Below are 16,615 nucleotides of genomic sequence, written 5' to 3'. Positions count from 1 at the left end.
AGCACAGTAGCACCATAAACAATTGATTACTTAATATATGCATTTTGGAAGTAATGAAGAACTAGAACAGTGGGGAGGGCAATATAATTAGTGGTTAAAAGTATGAGCTATGGAGTTGGGAAGGCTGTAACTCTACGCAGTGCAAATTCCATTTCTGCTCTTTATTAGCTGTGTAACCTTGGGCTGGTTACCTAACCTCTCCAAATTTCTGTTTATTCAGCTCTAAGCTGGGGATGACATCACTGCAGAGAGTTCTTAGAAGAATTAAATGTAGGTAAAGTTCTCAGGTTGATTTACAGCTGAAGTGATTCTTAATTTAGAAGTTATATGAAAAAGAGGTCGGGTGCAGGGGCTCTCGCCTGTAATCCCAGCACTTTGGGATGCTGAGGCAGGCGGATCTCCTGAGGTCAGGAATTCGAGATCAGCCTGGCCAACATGGTGAAACCTAGTCTCTACTAAAATACAAAAAATTAGCTAGGCATGGTAGCACGTGCCTGTAATTCCAGCTACTAGGGAGGCTGAGGCAGGAGAATCACTTGAACCTGGGAGGCAGAGGTTGCAGTGAGCTGAGGTGGCGCCACTGCACTCCAGCCTGGATGACGGAGTGAGACTCTGTCTCAAAAAAAAAAAAAAAAAGAGAGATATATGAAAATAATTGTTCAGGGCCTCAAGTAGTCTCACCTTCTCTCCCTTTGAACAACAGTACATGCTTGACATGGTTGGTTGTGGTTCGAGATGCAGGTGGAGTCGACAGTTTTCCTGTGCACCCTTCCTAGCATCAGAGGTCTGCTTTGTTCTCTTCATTCCATTTGTTTGCTTGTCATGCAAATTCTTGGGTTATTTATTAATAATGCCTCACATGTACATAGTGTTTCAATAAATTATAAAACACTTTCATATACAGTCATGCACCACATAATGGCATTTCAGTCAATCAGTCAATGATAGAGTGCATATACAATGGTGGTCACATAAGATTATTATGAAGCTGAAAAATTCCTATCATCTAGTCATAGCTTGATGATCCTGACCTGTGTAGGCCTAGACTAATATGAATGCTTATGTCTTCATTTTTAACAACAAAGTTTAAAAAGTCAAAAAAAAATTCTTTTTAATTTCAAAAGCTTATAGAATGAGGATATAAAGAAAGAAAATATTTACATACACCTGTTCAACGAATTTGTGTTGTAAGCCAAGTGTCATTACAAAAGAGAAAAAAGTTCTAAAATATTAAAAAGTTGGCCAGGAACGGTGGCTCATGCCTGTAATCCCAGCACTTTGAGAGGCCGAGGTGGAAGAATTGCTTGAGCCCAGGAGTTTCAGACCAGCCTGGACAACATAGCAAGATCCTGTCTTTACAAAAAATACAAAAAATTAGCCAGGTGTGGTGGTGCATGCCTATAGTCCCAGCTACTCAGGAGGCTGAAATGGGAGGATCATCTGAGCCCAGGAGTTCGAGTCTACAGTGAGCCATGATTATGCCACTGCACTCCAGCCTGGATGACAGAGTGAGATCCTGTCTTGAAAAAAAAAAAAATTAAAAAGTTTATAAAGTATAAAAGTTATAGTAAGCTAAGGTTAATTTATTATTGAAGAGAGAAAAATTTTTAAATAAATTTAAAGCAGCCTAAGTTTACAGTGTTTATGAAATCTGCAGTAGTGTATAGTAATGTCCTAGGCCTTCACATTCACTCATTACTGACTCATTGACTCACTCAAAGCAACTTCCAGTCTTTCAAGCTCCATTCATGGTGAGTGCCCTATACAAGTGTATCATTTTTTATCTTTTATATTATGTATTTACTGTACTTTTTCTACATTTAGATATGTTTAGATACATATTGTGTTACAACTGCCCACAGTATTCATTACAGTAATGTGCTGTACAGGTTTGTAGTCATATAGCCTAGGTGTGTAGTAGGCTGTACATCTAGATTTGTGTAAGTACACTCTATGATCTTTACACAATGACAGATCATCTAAGGACACGTTTCTCAGAATGTATATCCCCATTGTTAAGTGATGCATGACTATACATAATTTGTATTCTGTCCTACACAGGACATGAATTGTGATTCTCATATACAGAGGAAGTGAGGTTCTAAGAGACTGTCACTTGCCCAATACCACACATGGCTAGGAGTTGGAGGAGCATGGCCTGGGACCTTGGCCTTCTGATTTGTAGATATTCTTGTGTTGCTTTGGTATTGCCTGCTAAGCCTAGAGTTGGGAGTTGGCAGCGAGAAAAACTAGAGTGTGAACACTGATACATCCTTTCTCACTGGTTATACTTAAGGGCTGGATACACAGGTCACCCCACAAAAATATGAAATAAAATCCCTAAAACTTCTCTTACCAGCCTAGGCAAGATGGTGAGACCCCCATCTGTACACAAAATTTTTTTCTTTTAATTAGCTGGGCATGGTGGCATGCGCCTGTAGTCCCAGCTATTCAGGAGGCTGAGCTGGAAGGATTGCTTGAGCCAAGGAGTTTGTAGCTGTGGTGAGCTACACTTGTACCACTGCATTCCAGCCTGGGATACAGTGAGACCCTATCTCTAAAAACAAAAACAAAATGCTCCACTTACGATCATTTCAAAATAGAAAATACAAAACAATAAGAAAAAAATACGCAGTGATATCATGTGTCAAAAATGTATTTCACCTCAAAGAAGAACAAACACTTATAGCTGATTTCAAAATAGAAAATACGAAACAATAAGAAGAAAATATCTACAATGTCATGTTTCAAAAATGTATTTCAACTCAAAGAAGAATAAATTCACACATGTGAGCTGTTTCTCCTTAGGAAACAGTTTCTAAGCTGGATGAGGTTCAGTAAGATTGTACTTTGACTGAAAAAGTTTCAAAGCAAATGCATTTTCCCCAACTCCCCTTTACAAGAAGTCAATTCTCAACTATTCTTCAAGGATTGAAATACATGAAAGTTTTAATATCTTATTTTTAAATTTATAGACCTTAAAGATAACATTTTCTACTTGGTAAAAATGTTTCAAAGCAATGGTCACATAATCACATAAATAATAAGATAATAGTGTATGTGAAAATTAACAATGTTTTAAAATTTTATCAAATTTGGTGGTACATATACACCACTGAATACTATGCAGCCATAAAAAAGAATGAGATCATGTCCTTTGCAGCAACATGGATGGAGCTGGAGGGTATTACCCTAAGCTAAATAACACAGGAACAGAAAACCAAATACCACATGTTCTCACTTGTAAGTAGGAGCTAAACACAGATGCACATGGCCAAAAAGAAGGGAACAATAGATACCAGGGCCTACTTGAGGGTGGAGGGTGGGAAGAGGGTTAGGATCAAAAAATTACCTATCTAGTAATATGCTTATTACCTGGGTGATGAAATAATCTGTACACCAAACCTCCACAACATACTTTACCTACATAACAAAACAGCACATTTACCCCGAACTTAAAATTAAAAAAAATTATTTAGGGTCTGTGGGCTGTATCAAGGGATTTTGATATTATTCTAATTGCAATAAGAAACCGTAAGAAGACTTGGAACAAAGCAGTGATATGATGGCTTAGTATTTTAAATGACTAAGTGATGCTAAAACCTTAAATCTGAGTACAATAGCTATACTTACAACTAGTTTTCAGTTGTGTACTGAATTGCCCACTCATGAATTGAGTTTATTATCAATGTTTTGAGAAAATAATGACAATTTTTAGAAATTATAGTAATTACTGTTATGATAATATCCTCATTGAATCACGCCTCCCTGTATCCATTGCCTTTATGTAGTCAGTCCCCTAACGCAGACACTGAGTGTGGCCCCCCACATTGACTCTGTGTCTTGCTTTGGCCAGTGGGGCATGAGTAAACATGTTACAAGCAGACGTTTGAAACCCACTTAGGTAATGAGCTTGCTCTCCCCACTGCTGGTGGAACCCAGCAACCATGTGAAAAAGTTCAGACTAGCCTGCTGGACTGTAAGTAACACTTCGCCCAGCTACCTCCACCACCCCTGCTAATAGCCAGCCAACGATCACCAAGCATATGAAGAAACCCAGCCACAGAAGTAAGCCCATAAAATGATATATTCCCAAAACATCAGGAATACAATTTTTAAAAACAATTCCTAATTTATTAATATTACTTATTCCTGTGAAGGTACCCAAATACAGTTACTACACATAAACACCATTCCAAAGAGATGCATCTGTATTCATTTAGCAGCTATTTCTAGGGAAGGGACTTGTAAATCTATCTCTTTTATACAATTTATTTCATTTATTTCCTTTGAATTTTGAATAATTCATAATTTCACACGTTTCAAAGCAAAAAAATTATAAGATGATATCCAGTTAAAAAGTCCTCCTTTTTCTGTTCTATCCACCTAGGACTCCCCTTCCACATAACCATTATCATTTATTTTGTATGTATTCTTCCAGAATTTATATTTTTTATTTGAGAGCTAAATCAGTAAAACCATATTTATATGGTTTTTAAACTAGTGAATGGGCCATAAAAACAGATGATATAATGATATTTGTTACAAGAGAAAAATTTCTGCATAGCATGCTTGCAGCTGGGTTTTATTAACAAAGTAATTAAAGAGATATTTACTGAGTCTCTTCTCAAGCATGATTCTAGGTGCTGGCTATAAATGTATCCCATATAAGAACATCACCAATATACTATGGTGAAACCAAAATTAGGTTTTAATGCATAGCTTTAATTTCACATGTAATAAAACAATATTTTTTAAAGTATTAAATTTATTACTATTTACATTATAAATGTAAAAGTTACAAATAGTAAATTTACTAAGCTCCTCTTGAAAGAGGCACAGTACTGAAATCCAGTCAAACATTAGTTTATCTTGATGAAGTTTAAATGAGCGCTTTAAAATTCATCCTCTTAGTACTGAAGACCTAAAAGTGATTTTGAGGATGTTCCTGAATTTTAAATACAACACAAATGCATATATACTGATTAATATCTATCTCATGTTATTAATATATATCTGCCAATGCTCCTGGATTAATTTGAAATATTGTTCAAAAACGTCATCTATGGTGATCTTGTTCTTGCTTTACTACCTAAAACCTCAAATTTCTAGCAGGTACCTAGGGTATAGATTGAGGCAGGAGAAATACAACACTATACAAGGCTGCTTCTTCACACCGGCCAGGAAAACACAAATGGAGACTGTGTGACCAACAGCCTGGACACCTTGGCCAGACTGTGTAGGGAGTATGCCCCAGGCGCATAGTTGATGACTCTGAAAGCAGCATCATCCAGTAAAGACAATGTAAGAACACACTTATTCCCCACTCCTTAAGTGTCCATGTGGAGGGGCTAGATTAGCACTCCTGGCCTCTTTCCAAAACCTTCTCTTAATTCTTTTCTATTGAAGAGGAGTGAGCTGTCTGGTAGGTGAACTGAGAGGAAGAAATTGGGCATGTTCAGTTCAGCTCCTTCCTCTATGGAGTCAGTGTTCTTACTCTGGTCAGCTGTTCTTGCCTGGTCTCTGCCCTGTGGCTGAGAATCTGACTGGTGGAAAGCTCAGAGTCACTGTCTGAGACTTGCAGGCAGGTTTAATTCTGGAGGCAGTTATAGCAGACACACTTGATATCAGATCTGAAGCCCCAGTCACAAATGGACTTTTCCATTATAATGACGATATTTTGACCTCCAAAAGTCTGACTCATAAATTCATCTCTCAATGGGTTTCGAACTCAATTGGGAGATAGGATATTTGTCCCCAAATACAGCAATAGATACAGTATTTTAAATTTTTGTAATTATTTAAACTTTTATTTTAGGTTCAGCAGTACATGTGCAAGATTGTCATATAGGTAAACTTGTGTCACAGGGTTCTGTTATACAGATTATTTCGTGACCCAGGTACTAAGTCTAGTACCCAATAGTTATTTCTTCTGATTGTCTCTCTCTTCCCACCTCCACCCTCAAGTAGGCCCTGTGTCTGTTTTCCCCCTCTTTGTGTTCATGTGTTCTTATCATTTAACTCCCACTTGTAAGTGAGAACATGCAGTATTTGGTTTTCTGTTCCTGTGTTAGTTTGCTTAAATTTTTACTAATATGATTTGGTAGAGACAGGGTCTTGCTATGTTGCCCAGGCTAGTCTCGAACTCCCAGCCTCAAGTGATCCTCCCACCTGGACCTCTCAAAGCACTGGGATTATAGGCATAAGCCACTGCACCCTGACAGTTATAGTATTTCTAACTTAACATATAATTTGATTTTGAAATTAACATTTTAATTTGACATTACAAAATATGTGTATATTATCTGCAAATCTATTTTATTTAGAGATGAAAGCCCTAGCACATTACAACACAAGCCCACAGTATTGATTATTATCTGCAGCAAATGTAATAATATCTCATATGTTGACATGTTTTCGTGAGCACGTAAAGGTTCCAAAGGCAGCAATGGAGAGTTTAAGCACTACACAAACACCTACATTATGACAAAATACCTTCAATTGGAATTACCTGAGGCTGGGAATCAATGGACAGAAAAGACGAACAAGCATCATCTATCTGTAGAAAACAAAAATGTCAGTTACATCCTGGGAATGGACAGAAAATAACAGAGAGTAGATTTTACAAAGGCACATTACCTATGGAATATTAACCACAGTTCCATGACAGTTTAGGACTCTGGATTTGGAAGAGAGGAGCCTCAAAAACTTTATAAGAAAGTCTTGGAAATGAGACTTCCCTCAAGATGTCACCCTAACCACAGGGTATACGTCTCTAGTGACTGCTGACGGGGACCATCCTAGGGCATGGAGATGCCTCACATTAATATATTGAGGAAAAGACTGTCACGTATTATTTTGTCTGAGAAATGTGAGAGCTGACTAAAGAATGAGCTTAAAATTAAGGCAGACCTTTGGTTACCATATGGTTCTGTATGACACACGAACCTAATGTCACCTAAATTAACATAATAACAGTATGATAAACAGCATGCCAGAAAAATTGTTCATACAACATAGGCAATCCACTAGATCTCTCCCATGAAACCAGTATTGGAAGAGAGTTCTATTTTATAATGAGGGTTTACTGAGCTACAGTTGGCAACTATTCTCAGCCCTTATCCTAAAAAGAAAACTTGAGACTTTAAATGGTAGAATGAGAGATTCATATTAATCATAAAAACTATGCTGAGAATTTAAGCACTAAGCTGGATGTATGGCATTGTTTATGACATTTATTTCTTTGATGACCTTTTAAAATGGAACTGGAAAAAATGGTACTGATTCTTGTCTCTCTGGAATGATTGAGGTTGAGTCCTATTTATGGCATTCCATCTCAGAGGCCCGTTTCAGTCCCAGAATTCTTCTTCTCATACCAGGGGGTGGATTATTATACTTCACTGTCATAAATTCTCAAGCTCCTCATTGCTTCTAAGTTGAACATGTCCTAAAATATATTATTTCCTAACTTAGAGAATAACAAAGGTATAAGATAATATAGAAAAGCATAAGCTTATGTCTCCTTCCTTTTTATCCTCACAGAACTTTTATCCTCCTTTTATCCTCATCTTCCCTTTATTTCCCAAATATTTGGGGAATTGTTTGTTCCACTCATCCTTTGCGCCCACCCAGCTGGTCCCTCTTCCATGCCTTACAAACCTGAAATCATGGTCGCACACACACACACACACACACACACACACACACACTCTGGGTAGGGGCCATGTCATTGCTAAATCGCCCAGAATAAGTGTTTAACAAAAATCCTTTAATTACGTTGAATTAAACTTGCGGGGGAAAAAAGTGAATTGAGAGGGCAAAGTCAAAAAGATAACCATTTTAAAGCTCTGACTTTTGAGCAATGCTTACTACATCACCTCCAAATGTCACCTTCTGTGGTTTAGTAGGGTAAAAGTAAGTAGTTTCTCCTGAGTTTTTTATGGTGTGCAGGTATCTGAACACATTACCCACTCCAGGGGAACGTTGTCCACACACAGACCAGGCTGCCCGTCTATGTGAGGTGGCCCGTGTTCAAGAACAGAGAACCTTTGAATCTCAGGACATCAACGCCATTTGAATAAAAACATGACACTTTAAAAAACCCCCGTTAGTCAAATTAGGAGATAGCTGCAAAGTTTTTCAGTCTTTTCTCACATTTCTTTGAAGGACACAGGAACACTGCTTGCCCACTTTCCATTTGAGTAAGCGTTTGTTCATTGTACTCAGCATATGGCTCTAATGGTTTTTTATGCCACTGATTGCTTTTGAGAACTCTGTAGAGACCATTGGTAAATCTCATTGAAAATGTTTAGGTCTCTATATATGGTTAGGAAGAATGTGTTTCTAGTGTCTGGGTAGCTCTGTATTTATTTATTTATTTATTTATTTATTTTTATTTTACTTTAAGTTCTGGGAAACGTGCAGAACGTGCAGGTTTGTTACATAGGTATACACATGCCATGGTGGTTTGCTGCACCCATCAACCCATCATCTGGGTTTTAAGCCCTGCATGCATTAGGTATTTGTCTTAATGCTCTCCCTCCCCTTACCCCCCAAGCCCCTCCCTGTGTCCATTTGTTCTCATTGTTCAACTCCCACTTACGAGTGAGAACATGCGATGTTTGCTTTTCTGTTCCTGTGTTGGTTTGCTATAGCTCTGTAATTTTTAAATTTTCAAGCAGAAAAATTAACTATATGTTCCTAGCATCTTCACTTCTTTTTTTCTTTCTTTTTTTTTTTTTTTTTTTTGAGATGAGGTCTGGCTGTCACCCAGACTGCCAGACTGGAGTGCAGTGGTACAATAAGAGCTCACTGCAGCCTTGACTTCTTGGGCTCAAGTGATCCTCCCACCTCAGCCTCTTGAGTAGGTGGCACCACAGGCAAGCACCACCATGCCTGGCATATTTTTTATTATTTATAGAGATGAGGTCTCACTATGTTACTCAGGCTGGTCTTCAACTCCTGAGCTCAAGGGATCCTCCTGCCTCAGCCTGTCAAAGAACTGGTATTAGGCCTGAGTCACCGTGCCCAGCTGCATCTTAACTTGTTTAAATATCTTTTTTTCTGTAAAAGAATGTATACTGCTTTTGCAACTCTGAGTTTTTTCCAGCATTATCATCTAAAGTATTTTTCCAAATATTTTCCATGGAAATATAGAATATTTCAAGCTAAAATAAATGTGTCTGTACTATACATTAATATCTGTTATCTAAGTCACTCTTCATCTTATTTATATTTCCAGCATGTACCTAGATATTCTACCAAGGCAGAGGCCCTTGTAATACACACTTGATGAATTTCTATACTATTGAAGACTGTTTTGTACTTGGCACTTGGCATCTATCTTATCTTTTCCCTTATGTATTTTGTTAGGGGTGGCCTAGGTACAAAGGGTACTCTTCTCAGTTCATAGCTCACTATCATCATTAGCCTTGCTTTATTTATTTATTATTTTTGTATTTCCATTTCCTACCCCCATTCCACCCTCCTATAGGCAACTCTTCTAGTGTATTTGAGGCATATCCTCCATTTGTATATGTTTTTGTAAAACCCATATTGTTGTTTTGTGTGCATGTATATTTTCTTACTTTTTTTCCACTTAACACTATCCACTGAGACCTATCCATGTTGCTGGGTGTGTATCTAGCATGTTGCTTCAAGTGCTGTAGTATATTCTATAATGTGTGCCCACCACATGTTGCCTAACCACTCCCCGGTGAGAGACAGCTGGGTTCCCTCCAATTCCTCCCACTATAAGCAAAGCTATAATCAACCTCCTTGAATCTGTCCTCCACTTATGGATCTGTGGGAGAATATCTTTGGGCTATCTACCCAGGAGAGGGAATGCTGGATCATGGGGATATCTAGGTTGTTTTCTAGATGGCTCTACCAGTTGGCACTCTGCCCAGCAATGCATGAGGGTTTGTAGACCCCACATCCTTGTTAACATTTGTGATTAACTAGATTTCAATTGTTTTGCTAGTCTAATAGGTAGAAAGTGATACTTTGCTCTTGTCCCAATTTTCATTTCATTGTTACTAATGAACATGTTTATATGTTTTAGATGTTTGTTAACCTTTTGAACTTCCTCTTCTGTAAACTGTTCTTATCCTATGACTATTTTTATTTTGAAGTCTTATCTTTATCCAGTTGATTTGGTGTAGTTTCTTATAGAATCTAGAAAAGCAACCCCGTATCGGTTTTAGATATTGTCAATATCTTCTTTGAAAGGCTCTTACCAGCTGGGCAGGGTGGCTCACATCTGTAATTCCAGCACTTTGAGAAGCCGAGGTGGGCGGATCACTTGAGGTCAGGAGTTCGAGACCGGCCTGGCCAACATGGGAAGACCCTGTCTCCACTTAAAATACAAAAACTAGCTGGGCATGGTGGCACATGCCTGTAGTCCCAGCTACCCAGGAGGCTGAGGCACGAAAATCACTTGAACCCAAGGAGGTGGAGGTTGCAGTGAGCAGAGGTCACACCACTATACTCCAGCCTGGGTGACAGAGCAAGACCCTGTCTCAAAAACAAAAACAAAAAACCAACAAAGGCTCTTACTTTTTTCCATGGAGTCCTTTGCTGAAATAATTTTCACTTTTAATGTAATTTAATTCATGAATGTTTTTGGCCTTACGATTTATATTTGAAGTTTCTTACGATTTATATTTGAAGTTTCATTCAAGAAGTTTTTTCCCTGCACCTAGCTAACAAAGATATTGTCCTACAAGATTTTCTACTAACTGTATAATTTACAATATATTTCCTTCTTTAAGGGTGAGGTGGCTAAGGTATTTATCTACCAACTCCCTTTGGTCTCCAATTGGGGTCTGCTCTCAGTGGTGGGGTCATTTATATTCAGGCACTTCTGGCTGGCCCAAGTACAGGCAGCACAGGAAAAGTCATGGACGCTTGCAATCAGAAACTATAAATTTCCAGTGCCCTGGGATGGCAAATGCCAAAGGGATATGACAGGTACTGGCGGTGACTGCTATACTCGCCAAGCTCTAGTCTCTGTTCCATTGGTTCATTCTGTCTGTTCTTGTGCAATTACCATGCCTCTTTTTTTAATTACTGCAGTTTTTATACTACGTCTCAATATCCAATAAGGCAATTCCCAGTAGTAGCTCTTCATATTTAAAATGTCTTCAGCTATTTGTAGACCTATATTTTTCCATATCAATTTTAGGTTAAATTTTAAGGTTTTTTTTTTTAGGTAAATTAAATTGTTTGGGATTGCATTGATTTTATGGGATTTATATTAATTAACAAGGAAAAATGATATTTTTATTATGTTAAATTAATTGTTTCATCCAAGAGAGAATGTCTCTCCAAATACTTATATCATCATCTATTTTCTTTATTAGAAACTAATTTTCTACTGCATAAATTTAGGGTGTGTTTTTGGTTAATTCCTAAATACAGATTTTGTCACTATTGTGTATACTACAGTATTTTAAACTGTACTTTTATGTTACTTTTGCCTAGTGAAAAGAAATGTTATTGAGTCTTGTATATTGGCATTACATCCAAAAATCTCCTGAACTCTCAAACTAGTTCTAATAGTTCAAGAGCAAGAAGTTTGTTAATGCAATTCATTGCAGTTATAGACTAAAAGAGAAAAAGCATATTGTTTATCTCAATAGTGACACAAATAAAGTATCTAAGTTCACATTTTATTTAGGATTAACAAAACTCTTAGCAAGATAGGAAAATAAGAGAACTTTCTTAACTGGGTAAACGTTATGTATCGAACTTCTAGAGCAAGTTTATACTTTATGGAGAAGTTTTAGATACATTTACTGTGTAAGATAGTAAGCAGGCCTTGGCCAGTGATACAAGGAAAGAAGAAATTGTTCCTTCAGTGCTTATCATGTTACCACTGCACCTTTTTTGGCACAGCATATTGATCTAGGAATTTATCCATTTCATCTAATTTCAGAATTATTACCAGATAGCTGTCCATACTTTCTTTTTAACAGCTTTACTGAGATATAATCCACAAGCCATACAATTCACCCACTTAAAGTGCACAACTCAAAGGTTTTTAGTGTATTTACAGAGTTGTGCAACCATCCATCACACAATCAATTATCCATAATATTATTTTTAAACTTTTTTTATATCTCTATTTTTCTTGGGTTCTACCTTTTTTGGTCTATATCTTGTTTCTTTGCCTTCCCCTTTGCCTTTTGAAATCAGTACCACCAGCGTTTAACTTACTGAAAGAACAAATATATGGTTTTGCTAAAACTGTTGCTCCACTCTTTTTAAAAAATTTATTGCTGCCATTATTATTATTACTATTATTATTTATTCTTTTTTGAGATGGAGTCTCACTCTGCCGCCCAGGCTGGAGTGCAGTGGTGCCATCTCGGCTCACTGCAACCTCCGCCTCCCAGCCTCCCAAGTAGCTGGGATTACAGGCACGTGCCACCATGTCCAGGTAATTTTTGTGTTATTAGTAGATGGGGTTTTACTATGTTGACTGGGCTGGTCTCGAACTCCTGATCTCGTGATCCGCCCACCTCGGCCCCCCAAAGTGCTGGGATTACAGGCATGAGCCAGCACGCCCTGCTTATTTTTATTATTTACTTCTTTCGTGTTTCTTCTAATTTTCCCTGTTCTTTTTCACCTCATTTTTAGCAGAATGTTTAGCTTATTAATGTTTTTAAATTTTCTTCTCTCCTGATAAACACATATGAAGCTAAAATTTCTCTCTAGCTACTGTTTTAGCTGTAGCTTATATGTTTTGAGTTATAATGTTTTTATTTTTTTCCTGAAGGTCTATCAGTTGTTAATTAAATTTTAAGGTTGCATTATTAATTTATATTAATGATGTCTATATTTTCTTGTTCTGGTTTTCTTTTATTAACATATAAGATCCTTATTTGTCTGTTATGACGGTTTATTTATTTGAATTCTATTTGATCAGATATATTCTCTTTCAGTTTGTATTTGCTTGCTACATCATTTTCCATCCTTTTATACTTAGTCTTTTTTTGTTTTCTGTTTTAAGTGTGATACTGATAGACAATATATATCTGGATCTATTTTTTAAAATCCAATCTTAGAACCTCTGTCTTTTAAGTACATACACATTTACTGTAACTACTCTGTTCTTGTATTATTCTATTTTATCCTGTTATTGGCATTTGTTTCTGCCCTCTTAACCATTTACAAAATTTTTGTTTCTTTTCTTCTTTCCTTCTCTTTTATTTAATAAAAATAGTAATTCTGGGTTTTATTATGAGATTATTGGTAAAATCATAGTTCTCCCAAAGCTCAATTATAGATTTTAACATGATAATTTCAAAGAAGGGTAAAGTTTCTACAAATTTGTGTGATGATAGTTCCTTACCTCATTCCACAACTGTAGCTGTTGTGCAGGCTGTAATCCTTGAGGTGATATTGGAGCACCTAAAAATAAAGTTATAGCCACAGGTTAATTTTATAGCATTCCTTCTAAAATTAAATATCCATATATAATTCTTTCTTGGACACTTTCTTCATTTTTCACTGTACATTATCACCCACCTATTTCAACTAAATATTTCAGCATTAGATTTAGTACAAGGAGACATAATTACTAAACAAACCTTAATAACATTACAAAGATATTACTCTCAAGAATGAATTACTTATGTCTACAGACAAATAGAAACACACCTCATGCTCATTAATTGGAAGACTGAATATTGTGAAAATGATCATACTGCCCAAAGCAATCTACAGATTCAATGCAATTCCCATCAAAATATCAACATCATTTTTTACAGAACTAGAAAAAACAATCCTAAAATAAAACCAAAAAGAGCCCACATAGCCAAAGCAATACTAAGCAAAAAGAATGCATCTGGAGGCATCACATTACTGGACTTCAAATTACACTATAAGGCTATAGTTACCAAAACTGTATGGTACTGGTATAAAAATAGGCATTTAGACCAATGGAAAAGAATAGAGAACAAAGAAATAAAGCCAAATACTTAAAACCAACTATTCTTCAATAAAGTATACAAAAATATAAATTGGAGAAAGTACACCCTTATTCAATAAATGGTGCTAGGAAAACTGACAAGCCACATACAGAAGAATGAAAGTGGATCCTTATCTCTCACCTTAAAAATCAACTTGAGACATATCAAGGACTTAAATATAAGACTTGAGCCGGGCGTGGTGGCTCACGCCTGTAATCCCAGCACTTTGGGAGGCCGAGGCGGGGGGATCACGAGGTCAGGAGATCGAGACCATCCTGGCTAACACAGTGAAACCCCGTCTCTATTAAAAATACAAAAAAAAGTTAGCCGGGCGTGGTGGTGGGCGCCTGTAGTCCCAGCTGCTCGGGAGGCTGAGGCAGGAGAATGGCGTGAACCCGGGAGGCAGAGCTTGCAGTGAGCTGAGATCCGGCCACTGCACTCCAGCCTGGGGGACAAAGCAAGACTCCGTCTCAAAAAAAAAAAAAAGACTTGAGACAATAAAAATTCTAGAAGGTCCATTGGAAAAACGCTTTTGGACATTGGCTTAGGCAAAGAATTTGTGACTAAAACCCCAAAAGCAAAAGCAACAAAAACTAAAATAAATAAATGGGACCTAATTAAACTAAAAAGCTTCTGCACAGCAAAAGAAATAATCAGCAGAGTAAACAGAGAACCCACAGAGTAGGAGAAAATATATGCAAACTATGCATCCAACAAAGGACTAGTATCCAGAATCTACGAGGAACTCAAATCAGCAAGAAAAAAACAATCCCATCAAAAAGTTGGCAAAGAACATGAATAGACATTTCTCAAAAGAAGATATACAAAGAGCCAGCAAACATATGAAAAAAAATGCTCAGCATCACTAATCATCAGGGAAATGCAAATTAAAACCACAAGTTAATACCTTACTCCTGCAAGAACAGCCATAATTAAAAAGTCATAAAACAATAGATGTTGGCATGGATGTGTAAAAAGGGTACACTTTTACACTACTGGTGGGAATGTAAACTAGTACAACCACTATGGAAAACAGTATGGAAATTCCTTAAAGAACCAAAAGTAGATCTATGGGTTGATCCAGCAATCCCACTACTGGGTATCCATCCAAAGGAAAAGAAGTCATTATATGAAAAAGACACATGCGCACACATGTTTATAGCAGCAAAATTTGCAACTGCAAAGATATGGAAACAACCTATGTTCTTATTGACCAACAAGTGGATAAAGAAAATGTGGTATATATATACACCATGGACTATCTCTCAGCCATAAAAAGGAACAAAGTAATGTCTTTTGCAGCAACTTGGATGGAGCTGGAGGCCATTATTTGAAGTGAATGGGAAACTAAATACCATATGTTATCACTTATAAGTGGGAGCTAAGCTATGAGGACATAAGACATAGAGTGATGTAATGGACTTTGGGGACTCTGAGGTGGGAGGCTAGGAGGAGGCTGGGGGATAAAATACTACATATTGGGTATAGTGTATGTTTCTTGGATGACAGGTGCACTAAAAACTCAGAAAATCAGTCTGGTTGATTGCATATCCTGACAGATTTTTTTTTCCTAATTCTATCATGTTTTAGGCAACTCTTGCCTTGAATTCATACAAGTTTTTACTGTTATTTCATTTAAGTTCTGATAACAGCAATAATAATGACAGTAATCAACTACATTTTCTGTGGCACTAAGCATTAGAAACAACTTAGAGAGGTCATGCAGTCCATAAAAGAGTGGCTTTATTTCAGAACCTGACAGAGTCCCCTCTCATGGGACAACTATTGAACGTGGGTAAACAATCTTACACACTTCTCAAATATATATTTCTCACCCTACCATAAACATATATCCCAAAGTCACAGTTGTCTGGTAGATCCTACCCGGAGCTCATTGTTTTCAGGAAGGGATAAAGCTGTGCTTCTCAAATTTCCATATAAAACACCTGGTGATCTCACTTAATGAGATTCTGTTTGACAGAGCATTCCTGTTTAAATAATGCTATTTTTTATTCTTATACTTTTGACCATCCCTGGCCCCCAGTAAAAGTGGAAGCTTCCACCTCAACTTCACTGTGTTCAGACACACCGCCTCATCAGGACCATGGAGAGTTTGCTTCCTTCCATTTCCCAAGCTCGCATGGGCCACTTAGAAAGGCCACTATGCCTAACTTAGCCCCAGGCACTTCCATAAAATAGAAAAAGGACATTTTGTGGCCCTTCTAAAAACATGTAAACACAGTTTCATGGTTAAAAAAAAAAGATAAGAAGAGACAAAATTTTTTTAAAAATTCTATGATTTGTAGAAAACGACTAATATCCTGGCCAGGCACAGTGGTTCACGCCTGTAATCCCAACACTTTGGGAGGACGAGACGGGCGGATCATGAGGTCCGAAGATCAAGACCATCCTGACTAACACGATGAAACCCCATCTCCACTAAAAATACAAGAAAATTAGCCGGGCATGGTGGCAGGCACCTGTAGTTCCAGCTATTCGGGAGGCTGAGGCTGGAGAATGGGGTGAACCCAAGAGGCGGAGCTTGCAGTGAGCCCAGATGAGGCCACTGCACTCCAGCCTGGGCGACAGAGCGAGACTCCGTCTCACGAAAAGAAAAAGACTGACGACTAATATCCTAT

General features: G+C 37.4%; 1 protein-coding gene across 5 annotated transcripts in view; it reads right to left on the bottom strand.

The window, feature by feature from the left end:
- NMU (neuromedin U) overlaps nt 1-16,615 on the bottom strand; it is a 36,206-nt gene that overhangs the window by 15,867 nt on the left and 3,724 nt on the right. For all 5 annotated transcript variants that reach the window (XM_078003563.1, XM_028848575.2, XM_015138677.3 and 2 more), the window contains exons 2-3: nt 13,358-13,416; nt 6,512-6,559 (exon numbers count right to left, since the gene is read on the bottom strand). In XM_078003563.1, coding sequence (XP_077859689.1) covers nt 6,512-6,559; nt 13,358-13,416 — 107 coding nt within the window. The remainder of the gene's footprint in view (nt 1-6,511; nt 6,560-13,357; nt 13,417-16,615) is intronic.

This window comes from Macaca mulatta, chromosome 5, assembly GCF_049350105.2.
Source record: "Macaca mulatta isolate MMU2019108-1 chromosome 5, T2T-MMU8v2.0, whole genome shotgun sequence".
Classification (NCBI taxonomy): Eukaryota; Metazoa; Chordata; class Mammalia; order Primates; family Cercopithecidae; genus Macaca; species Macaca mulatta.
The sequence above is the reverse complement of the archived record's forward strand: the minus strand, read 5'-3'. Positions and strand labels throughout refer to the sequence as shown.